This window comes from Varanus komodoensis, unplaced genomic scaffold (assembly GCF_004798865.1).
Source record: "Varanus komodoensis strain SLA01 unplaced genomic scaffold, ASM479886v1 scaffold4, whole genome shotgun sequence".
NCBI classification, from domain to species: domain Eukaryota; kingdom Metazoa; phylum Chordata; class Lepidosauria; order Squamata; family Varanidae; genus Varanus; species Varanus komodoensis.
The window spans coordinates 39,018,454-39,030,552 of record NW_025335941.1 but is presented as its reverse complement, the minus strand read 5'-3'; the positions used below and the strand labels follow the sequence as shown (position 1 = coordinate 39,030,552).

The following is a 12,099-nucleotide window of genomic DNA, read 5'->3' as shown; positions in this document are numbered from 1 at the left end:
TGTTGTGTGAAAACAGTCAGTATAAGCCCACTTAGAATACAGGAGCTAAATACTAACACAGGTACTTTTTGTTGTTGTCTCTGTTTGTTTTGCTTTGTTTGCACTTTCTTCCATTAAAGGTGGTGGTGAGATATTTCAGTGGGCTCTGCCAAATTTTTCAGACTGTGCTTGAAAGAGTTCCAGATTCCCTAGATCTTGAAAAGATCGAATCAGATGATCAAAGAGGAATATGTTTGAAGCTGGCTCCAGTGCAGGATTGCAACTAATATACAGGTACTTATAAGGAAATCAACCTCTAGCCAGCTAGCTCTTGAACAGGAATGTGAATGCAAGCAACATTTACTGTTTCTCTTATAGAAAAATCTATCTTTTTATTCAATCTGTTTGGCCACAACACTTCCCACAACAGGCATTAGTTTTGAAGTATAAGAAAGACCTTTTGGAACAAGAAGGATATAATAGGTATGTGTTTTCCTCTGATGATGATCTGGTGGATGAGAGATGTGCTTTTTAAAATAAAACCTATTTAAGCTACAGCGCTAAGGACAGTTACTACTGAGTACTCCTAACTGAACTCATTGGGATTTATTTCTAAGGAAGCATGCTTAGGATCACACGGTTAACATATAACTAATAGTACAGTCTGACACTATTCATATATCATTTATTTAAGGTGGGCTGCTGAATCTCAGGCCCCTTGGCCAAATGCAAATTCTTCTGTAGTTCCCCCACCCCTGCAATTCTAAAAGTCTGAAATGCAAGAACTTTTAACTCTGCTGGTCTTTTGGCCCCAGCCTTTTTTGCTTTTTGATCCAGGCACCAGTGGGATTAAGAGCATCTTCAAAGCTGATTGCTGCCTACAGGCTGATGAAGTTTGACATAACCTTTCATTATGTTTATCAAAACAGATTTAAACAATTAAACAATTAAAATCAAGAAACAGAGGGTACACACAAATATGAACTAAAGCAACACTGAAACATTATTTATACTGTTTAAAATGCAAATGCTTAAAATGCCAGATAGATTAAAGCTGGCTTAAGTTGACACCTAAAAAGGCAGTGGGCACCAAGACAAAATAGGTCAAGATCCATGAAGTAGCGCCGTACATTTTTAGTTCCTTGCTGGGGACAAACTATGGAAGCTAATTTTAAAAAGGTCAACAACGACAGAAGTTTTCCATTGCCTTCAAGTCCTAATAATTTTCAGAAGGCAAGAAACTGATAATTTATGCACCACACTGAGTAATAAGAAGAATGCCAGGTGTATAGGAGTTCTAGCTCTCTCTCCTTCCAAAAATAAATCAAGGGAGAAGCAGAGTAGATGGGAGGCTTATGACTTCCTTTAAAACAGTCAGCATGTAGCTAAGGAAGTCCACCTGCCAAACATCCTAAGCATACTATCTGCAAGGAATACTTTTGTCACTCTTTGATAGGGTGGAAATTAATTTATACATTAGAGGAGAGGATCACCAAAAGAGAACAAAAAAGGTTGCCATTTGTATAACATTTGGATATAACATATGGGTATAAATTTAGAAATACTATCTTCAGTTCAAATAAAATTGCAAGACATCTCAGAATAGTCTAGAAAACTGACCCGGTGACCTATATGCCTGCTGTCCAGAATCTAATGGACAACTTTCAGAAACCTCCGGTTCTCCTTCCTGTTCTTGGACTTTAAATCAGTCTTGGACTGCCCAGCCCATCCAATAGAGGACTGTCATCTGTAAAGTTGGTCTCTTGGTCACAAGGAAGAAATATAATAGGTGTGAGGAAAAGAAGTTCTGACAAAGCATTCAGAGCTAACTTTTAAAGAAGAAATAAATAGGGATGAAGAAGGAGAGTTGTCAATAAGAATGAAAATCACATTGGATGTGAGTTACTAAAAAATTAACGCACGAGAAGGTCTGCATGGATTTAAAGAGCAGGTACCTGCACAGCTATTACTATAAAGAGCTTGTGAGAAAGAAAATAACAGTGCATAGCTACACTGCATATTATAGTTAATCCTTCCATTACTGTCACAAGGGAGCCAGTGTTTGCTCACTTAATAGAAATCGTAGCATAGATCCCTGGATTGATGCAAGTGAAATGGAAATAAGCATGAAATTTGCTCAGTGTGATAGCACTTACACGCTGCTTTTTAATAGTCTGATATAAAGGCCACATAGTCTAATTCTCAGATCTAGGTTTCTCTGTACATTATTTTACAGAACAAGTGACACTTCCCTTAGGCATTCCTAGATGCACAAGTAATACTCCAATATTTCAAATAAATCTGAGCTTTTTAAGCATTATGGGAACTATCTATGGAAAGTGAATTCTCTGGTGAATTGACAGGAGAATAAAAGGAAACCATCCGTAGACTTCTGGGATATGAATGCCTTAAAGACCTGGAAATGGGTAGGGGGCAGTGTCAAGAAACACAAACTTGTAAGTACTCCCACATTATTTCATAAATAAAAATATTTTTCAAGTTCTCACCTTCATTTTCTTCCTCCAAATCCCTCTTGGAGAGTTATTCCTCTAAAAGAACAATATCTTCTCTGTTTTTCCAATGGTACCTGAATCTTTATATTTTATCAATTGCTGACTTTCCCTAGCAAATTCTTGTCCTCCTAATGTAAAATATAAGTTCCTTGAGTGTCAGCTATGCTCTATACTGGAGCTAACACAGTGTAGGCCTTGTAAAATTCTTCAGAAGTAAATAACTTTAGCAAACAATTTGGCCCTTTCTCCAGAATGAGTCAAAAAACACCATCTTGAAAAACTTACTAACTTAGGGAACAATCCTGGACATGCTTAGACAGAAAATGTCAAACATCTTCCAGATTTCCCCACTGCTAGGAGTTATAGGACACTTTTCCCTCTACATATGTATAGCACAGTGCCATTCAATGTAAAGTATCATGAGTCCTAGTGGAAATGCTCAGTAAAGTAAGATTAATTAACGAAAAGAGCAGAAGGAGCAGCAGAACAAGCAGTAGTAGAAGTACCTTCATAATCACTGTAATTGGATAGACTGTACATGTCCTTCATTCTGTCCCTTTTCACATGACATCATAGTTACTCATAGAAAAGATGAATAAAAGGAGTCATCCACTGTCAATGTCACCCATGAGATCATATCCTTAGATTAGAAGATTGAGGCAATATCTGTAGTAATGTCCACTCCAGGTGAACACTGCTGCCAAAAAGAAAAATTGAGTCCAACACGCATTTATTTTTTGTAATAGCGGTAGCCAAGTATGCCTTGGAAATTAGCCAAGCAAAAATACTGGATGAGAGCCAATTGGATTTATTTATTTATTGGCAGTCTTCCAGTACCAAATTGCAGTGCCAGCCTTCACTCATTAAATTGATAATGTCAACGATTTTTAAAGGAAGAGCCAGGGCTCTCCATGAACTTTGGGGGAAATCCTACAAAAGCTCAAGTTCCACTTGTCACAATCCAAGTCCTTGTGCTTTCTGGGAAAGGGTTCACAGTGCTTTCTTGCCTCTTCTACACTAATGCATGAGAGATTCCATCACATGTCTTCAGCTTAATGAACAAGGAAGGGAAAGGAACTGTACTGCTTAAAAATACAAATGGTCAAGCTGAGCATTTTCAAGGTAAATAAAGTTCTGCTCATAGCCTGCTGAAGAAGCAGTTAAGCAGTGTCCTCCTCACCTTGCTAATGCAAACACCCCCTGTTGCTGAGACTTCTTTCCCTTGCCCATCACTCCCCCACCAGCCTTAGCTAGGCTGAAAAACAGGCCCAAGGCATCAGACCAAGGCAGTATCTTTTATGGTGAAGGAAGAACCTGGGCTACAGTTCTATAGAATAATTTTATTTTCAGTCATTTCCACAGTCTTGCCAAGTGTTCATTTCTTCCTTAGCAAGAAGTCCCTGACTTGTAGAGTCAGTCCTGGCCTGGATGAACAGGTGCTGGTAGAGAAACTCTTGATTGTGTGTGTGCACTCCCATGAAGTGTGCACAAAACACCAATAGAGTGCACGCACAAAACTATGATCCCCTTTGAGAGGAAGCACAGAAATGCTTCTGTATCCCAACATCTCAAACTTATTCTCCTTCCACCATGCTGAACAGATAAATGAGTCATGAGCTTTCAAGCAACTATAGAACTTCGATGACCTTTTTAAATGAAAACTCTATTGTGAAGAAGAGACTGCTGGAGGGAGACAACTACTACCACAATGGCAAAGAAGTAAAGGTAAGGTGATCTGTGATGAGTAGTGAAAGCTGGAGCATTCAGTGATGAGGGTACTGGGGAAAGAGATATCCATGCATCTCAAAGTAAGGTGGGAGCTAACCTACACAAAGCTGGACAGTGGAGGCAAGAGGTACCAAATAGTGCTTCCATTAAGACCCAGCTGAATGGGTCTTCAGTGAAGCTAAATTGCTACTCTCTTAACTTTGAAGCTGCAGTAACTGCGTAGCTCTGCTTGAAGTAAAACTGTGGAACGTTAGAAAAGCTGTTCAAAGTGAGTGGCTAGGCTTGAAAGGCTGAAAGATCACAAACTATGTTGGAATCATTCATTCTTCTACTTTTACCCTACAGTGGTATATGATCTGCAGAAGGTTAAAGGGAGATTAGGTGTAGCTACCACTCATCACATAACCCAGTAGAGAGGACTTATGGTCCTTGTTTTACTCCCTCTAATGCCAATCCTATGAGTTACTGGTTTAATAAAACTATTGAACTGCTCTCCAGTTCTCCATGCTACAGTGCACAGTCAACAGGAAGATGTGCAGAAATGAGTGGTTGCCCAATAGAGCCATTCAAAAATACTGCATGCCCAAGTGGCCCATCGGGTTGCATTGTCAGAGAAGGCAGAAAAAATTTTGTGTCTTTGTTTCATAATTCAATGAATTTTTTTATCCCATGTTAGTTTAGTGCCAGTTAAACTAAGCAAATATAATTTTTTGTTCAGCTTCATTCTGGGGGAAAAAATCAATTTTCCACTAATAGCTCAACCAGTTTAATCAATTCTCCACTACAGTGTGTTTTAATATAATCAGTCCTACCACACATTATGTTGACTTTCCCCTGATTTGCTACGATCAACCAGAAGATGAAGATAGTAAAGAAGGAGAAACATACTCCTCATTTGATCACTATTCAATGGAAACTTTGTAAAGGTATAGATTCACTTTAGGGACAGACAAATCTTTCAGTGTTGGTTTCTCTAAGTTTCTAATTCATTTTTTGCAATTAATTTCATACTGCTTTTCCATCAGTTTCTAGTTTTTAAAAAATTATCTGCATGAAAATGCATCTGCATTTTATAGATAATGTATGTAGAAAAATGTACATACATTATCTATAAAATATAGACATTATACCCAAAATATGCCTAATTTTCATATTTTTGTAAGCAATCTTCCTTAATATAATGCACTTTCATACATTTTAACCAATATACGCTTTTATACAGTCTTGATTGGAGACCAGAATCATAAATTTTGGGCAAGTATAAATATGAAATAATTTCTTTTTGTTCCAAATATTGCTTTGAAAGTAGAAGTTGAGTAGGTTTGAACTAAAATGAATTTCTCCCCCATCCCTAATTCAATAACTGCATTCATAGTCTAGCTAAACCAGCTACACAAACTGGAGCAAGGTCTCCAAACTGGTATCTGCGCTATTCACAGTTTGCAATATAAGAGATTATAAAGTACTGAATCTAAAAAAATCCTCCAAATTACCCTCTGTTTCTGTCAAATCTTCACTTTTTGTAGGCTCTTTTTGTGAATCACTTCTCACTTTTGACCAATTAGACAGTCAGTTTACTGAACTATTTGAGATCAGCTTGTGTTTATGGCTTTGTTCTTATTTATTTTAGCTATTCTGCTGAAAACGTCATTCAAGGTAATTTTTAAGGCAGGAGAAGTTCAGTGGCAACTTTAAGCAGGGAATATGTCTCCCTAAGTCCTTTCGGCCACTGTATAGGAAATTCCATTACACCACTGTGCATTATTTATGCATCATGCTGCACTTTCAAATTCCAGACAATCATAACTGATGTGCAGTATACCAGAGCCATGAGGACTGTCTTGCACATGATACCATTTGCATTACTACAGTAGATGTCTCTTGCTCTCCATTGGCTGATTCAGAAAAGTACAACAATGGGATATAGCAACCAGAGGTGGTTTATGCAATGTTTGCCATAGTTGAGGATAAGCCACCTGGACCTATTTCTCCTCATGGGCCATGTTGCACAACCCATTCGCTCTGGCACAGTTCAACTGAGTTTAATGGGAGTATGCTGGAATAAATGGCTATTGCAACCTCTTTCATCATGCCAATTGACTACAGATGCCCTAAGTGTTTTCTCTACCACCCTTTCCTGACACCTGTTCCTTTTACTTCCACAAATCAAGCAAATTCTAATTTCTGCTCAAAATAAATTGCTTTTGGCAACCAGAATTATAAGGTTTATTATACATACAACCTGTGTGTCCTTGCTTATTCAGTCCATCTCACTCAACATTTCAGATTACTAGCTTTATGACTAGAAGAGACACGGCTTTCTCATGAGATTTACAGACCCATTTGGCGAAAGCTGATTCAAGATCATCTCTGGCCCCTCTCCAATGAAGTCATTTTGGAATTAAACCCAAAAATGGTATGAACCAAGGAGAATGAGTAGGTTTCCGTTTGGCTGCTCTTCCCAACTGATACTTCAGACATTTACTGCTTACCACTTTTCATTCTCCCAAACACTGTGACACTGACCCTCTGCTGATGTCAGTATCACCAGTCTGCATACTCAGGCACCTTCTGAGGGACCACGTGCAAGAGACCACAAACTACCTTTTCTTTACACTTTTGTAACTTGCTTGTTCAACCTCCTCGTGTTCTGACCTAGACACCTGTGGTGGTCTGACAGAAGAGCAGTAAAGGCCAGGGCCTGCATCTTTGACTAGCAACCAAGTGGTAGTGGTGAGGAGGAGACCAACAGGCAACATGGCTTGTGAGAGCTGGATGGCTAAACTGAAGGTGAGTGGCCCATTGAAGCTGTCTTGCCCAATGGGCCTCAAAAATTGCATAGGTATTTACAAATAAATAGGCCACAAACATAGGCTGAGTGGTCTCTAACTCTGTATTTATTCTATACATCTATATTGATCTTTAGGCTAGTTTTCCAGAATGACTGTTCCACTTGAAGCTAGTTTGCTGTGAAGGAATATGTTAGAGGTACCTAGCTCTACAATCCACACCTTGCCCCAAAACTGCAAAACTTTCTCTGGGGAGAAAGAACAACCAGGGGGTCCAGTTTCTGGTGCAGATCCCATGATACTTTCAGGTTTTGAACCCTTTCAGGATTCCTATAAAGCCATGTTTTTTGCCCTGCCTCACTGCCCATTTGCTCTTAAACCTTCAGCTGGCCTTGATGCCACTATTTTGACAAAGTCTATTATTTGAGCAATGGTAAATTTTTCAGATTGTGCTATCCTCAAGGGCAAAAATGGCCAACTGTAGGATGATATTTGCTGAGGGAAGGCCAGGAGGAGTATGACCATATTGATTTTCTTGGATTACTCTAAAGGTTTTGATACCATTGACTATGGTAGGCTATCTGAGCTGTGTTACAGTGGTTGAGCTCCTACAGCCAATTTGAAATGGTGGTACTGGGAAATATTCCTCCATCCCTTTGCAATTATTCTAGGGAGATTCACAGGGATCTATTCTATCAACATCCACTAAGGGAAGTTTCCTGTGATGTGGACTGAAGTGCCACCAGTATGTAGATGATGCCCAATTCTACCTCTCTTTTTCATCAAATCTAGGTGAGGCAGGGTGTGCTTGGTGCATAGACTGGATGAAGGCTGATAAACTGAGGTTCAGTCCAGAAAAGACAGAGGTGCTATTAGTGGGTCATCATCTGCCCAAATGATCATCATTTTAACCCAATCTGAAAGGGGTTGTACTCCCACTATGGAGTGGGTTCAGAGTGGTGTTTTGGGATCCAGCATTGTCACTAGAAGCAGAGATGGATTTGGTAGCCTGGAGCCTCTTTCATCAGCTGATATACACTCTGTCCTTAACAGGGCAGAAGGTTATCCATGCTCTGGTAACCACCCATCTGAATTACTGCAATACCTTATAAATGGGCCTGTCTTTGAAAATAATCTAGAAACATCAGCTAGTCTGAACAAGGGCAGCAAGACTGTTAATGGGCACTGGCCAATATGATCATATTATGCCTCTCTGTTTCATCTGCCCTGGATGTACATGTACTGGCCTGATTCAAATTGCTGCTATTGACATTCAAAACCTAAATGGCTTCCTTTTCCCATACACAACTGCCCAGGCCCTAAGATTGGTTTCAGCAGCCCTTCTCTGGGAGCCCACATTAAAGGATTTGAAGTGTGTAGCAGCTACTAAGAAAAATATTTTTATGTTGTGGCACCATGAAATGTGCTTCCCAAAAAGGCTAGAACTTATTAAGGGCTTCTTAATTCTCTAGTTTCTATTGTTTTAAATCTGTTACAGGAGGAGGAGGAAGAGGATTTAAAATTTTGCTTTGCTGCTATGTTTTATTTGGTCACTATCTTTACTTTAAACTGTAGTTTTAAACCTTTTTGTTTTTAATTGCCTTGAACCACCCAGAGAACATTGCCTTTTGGGAGGTATAGAAGTGTAATAAGTAAATAAACACTGTGATCTCACAGAGTTTGAAAACAAGTTATTTTCATTAAGAATGAAAGCTCCTTAGAGTTTTCAGGGGACAGCTGCACAGCAAAATCCCTTGTTGGCCACAAAGAGTGCACAGTTGGTCACTCCTGGCACAATCCCTTCCTAACTTCTGCTTTGGATAGATGACTGTGTGCTCTGCCTACCTTAAACCTACTCCTGTCCTGTCCCATAAAAAAACTGGCAGCTTATCAGCTGTGCTCATCCTCCTTTCCCATTGCCTCCCTTTGCTCCCCAGCAACCTTCCTCCCTGCTCTTATTACCATACCTGTCTTCTCTTCGGTTTGGCTATTCTCTGCCGAGTCTGTTAGGGGCTGCGCTGTTGCCTTGGCAGTAGCATCCTCTGCAGCACTGGGGGTAACGGCGGTGGTGACAGTGGCAGGCACATCGGCTTGTTTAGGTTCCTCCTTGACTTGGGCTTCATCGGCCTTCAAGGATGGTGAGTTATCAGTGGAAGCTTTAGTGGCACTTTCTGTTTCAGTGGCAGCAGGAGTGGGCTTTTCCTCCGATGGGGCAGCAGGAGTGGTGGCCTTTGGGGCAGGCTGCTCCGAGCCCGTGTCAGCCGTGCCTTCTCCCTGCTTCTCATCTGCAGGGCTGCTTCCTCCTTTGCTGCCATCCACAGGCAGGGCATTCTCAGCCGGAGCAGCTTCTGTAATGGCAGCTTTGCCATCTGCCAGACCATTCGCAAGGACTTCCTCCTTCTTCTCGCCAGCTTCAACATCAGTAGTTTGGGCATCACCCTTCTTCTCCCCCTTGAGCTTTTTCCTTGTTATGTGTCCACGGAAGCTAGCTTGAATTTTGATGGCTGCCTTATGAGCTTTATCTTCCGGTTTGATGCCATCTTGTTCAATCTTTTGGTCAATGTCATCATTTTTTTCAACCTTTCAGGAAAAAAGAATAAAGGGGGAAATATTTTTTTAAAAAATCTCTTAAGCAAATTTATCCAGTGAGTGTTACTTGAAGTATTTGGGTAAGCTGTTGCTGCTGTTGGCATTATTAAATTTATGTGTTGCTTCCTGTTGCAAAAAGAACATTGAAGTGATTTATACACACAAGTATAGAAATCCATAATTAGTCTAACCAAAAAAAGACAAGATCAATATAAATCATAATCAGCACAATAATGCAAATAAAATAAGCACCATAACACATAATTTCAAAGAAAGATAATATGAAAAGTAATCATCCTTAATACACTAATGCACAGCCTAGAATGAACAACACAAAGGAGCTGCAACAGCTGGGTCGCTGCTGCTGCTGCTGCTGCTGTTTCATTTCTATATTGCCCAAGCCCAAAGCTCTCTGGGCCGTGTACAACACAATCTAACATCCAAATGCCTCGGAAAATAAGCACACTTTTGCTGGGCACTAAAAAGAGGATGGTGTTGGTGCCATGTGAGCTTCCTTCAGGGAACGAGTGTAGAAAAGTTATACCAGGCTTTCCTGGCCCTTGTTTCTTTTACTTGGCACAATAATCAAAGCAAGCATACTACTGCTAAAGCATAAATATCAAAGTCTAACATGCCATCCCATGTGTAATATGCTAAGTCAATCACATTTGTTCACATTCATTACACTTCCCATTGGATACCTATTAGGAAAGATGAATTAGTCACTCCTCTCAAAACCAGTGTGTCACCATACACAAGACTCCTGCGATTCCACAATGCTGTTTTATGTTTACCATACCAGTAGATGTAGGCCACGATCTGCGGTCATCCCAAAGAGTTATTTGACCAGTCAAAGTGGTCTCTCAATCCTCTTAAGAGTTGTAGGCATGTAGTGCTGGTTACTTCTATGTTTGACATAGACCAGTGGCTATCGCTATGGTGGGACCTTTCCCCTTCATTTGTTTGGAAGCAAATCTCACTAAATAAGATGGGACATCTCAGCAGTAACATGGTGCATATCTACTGAATCTGTATCCCATATCAAGAGTTCTCAAGAGATAATGAGATCAACGTCGGCCCATTCTGGAAATGTATGTTAGTCTATTGTTCACAACAAGCACAAATGCCTGGGATTAAGGCCTTTGGAATTGAATGTAATTTGCTCACCAGTAAACAAACATTGGACCAGGCTGCTCATAAGGCAATCCATTCCCTGATTCTACCTTCAGTATAACTGTGGTGGGTGCAGACACTGCGATTAGTGTTGACTTCTTATTTGTTAACTCTGGGGTTTGTTCATAAGACCGTTTTATTTTAAAGGTCCTAGATCAGAAGGGTTTTCTGCAGAGTTTTTAGCTAAGGCTGAAGCCACAAGCACACACACTGTGCATTGTCCCACTACTGCACACGTCCCACTGAACTCAGGGGGATTTAAATCCAAATAAATCTGCTTCCAATTGTACTGTGTGAATGTTGATATTTCGTGCAAGTTTTATGAACAACACATGCTCTGTATTTTTTCCAACACAATCTTAATAGTCTCCCCCACCAGCCCCCTCCCCCAAAACCAGAAAAACAAAAGAAATGTGTGCAGAACACTGTCAAAATGATCTTCTGGGAGACCCGCAATAGGCTAATTAGTCAGTGACTAGATCATACCATAGCCTGAGAGCTTTTATATGGAAAATAAACTGATGACACTTTTAACAAATGTTTGTGTCTTATTCTCCCACTAAGATACATCTTATAATTATCATCTTGGAGACATAGTCCATTTGGAAAATTACAGAAATTAAGATTTCCACTTCCTCATGAGAGTTATTCAAAAATTAATTTATCAAGCAGCATAAAATGTATGAGTATTAACTGGTACCAAGGTGCAGAACACTTCTTGCCACAACTTGTCGATAGCTAAATTTGATTCCCAGTCCATTTTTTGGACCATTTCAAAATGCCGGATCTGTCCTACAGAGCCCTCAGTGTCTTGAGGCAAGCTATTTGAAGGACTTGCTGTTTACACACAAACTTATTTGGAATGATGAAATTGCCTATAATGCCTGCTTTGGGTCCTATCATATTTTGATAAGAGTTGCATGAGGTCAGGAGGTAGGGCCTCTTCTGTAGTGGTGCCCCATCTCTGGAATTCAAAAGAAGTACACTTGGCACTATCCTTATTTTCTTTTCAGGAAACCAGGTGAACACCTTTTATTTCTGTTTGTTCATTCATTCATTCATTCATAATCTGGATTAGGATGACCAGGCATACTAATGCCACCTACCCAGAGCATAGCATAAGCCATCTTGAAGTAATAAATTGATTTATGCATTTCCTTAACGGGTCTTCAATGATATATAAATCTCTGTTCTAACTTCTACACACAAACACATGTCACAAGGTAGATCCCTTTTGGGTTTGATGTACTTATTGCTCTTCTCTTGGAAATTTACCAGTCTTGGAGTAGGCCATACTTGATGAGAGGGTATCTTCTTATTAATATTGA

At 39.9% G+C, this 12,099-nt stretch overlaps 1 protein-coding gene across 1 annotated transcript in view; it reads right to left on the bottom strand.

Annotated features, from left to right (window-relative positions):
• Positions 1–9,592, bottom strand: part of GAP43 (growth associated protein 43) — a gene marked incomplete at its 5' end in the record, with an annotated part of 41,719 nt that extends 32,127 nt beyond the window's left edge. The window contains one exon of the mRNA XM_044442575.1: positions 8,977–9,592. Within this exon, the coding sequence (XP_044298510.1) occupies positions 8,977–9,592 (616 nt within the window). The remainder of the gene's footprint in view (positions 1–8,976) is intronic.
• Positions 9,593–12,099: the final 2,507 nt, after the last annotated feature.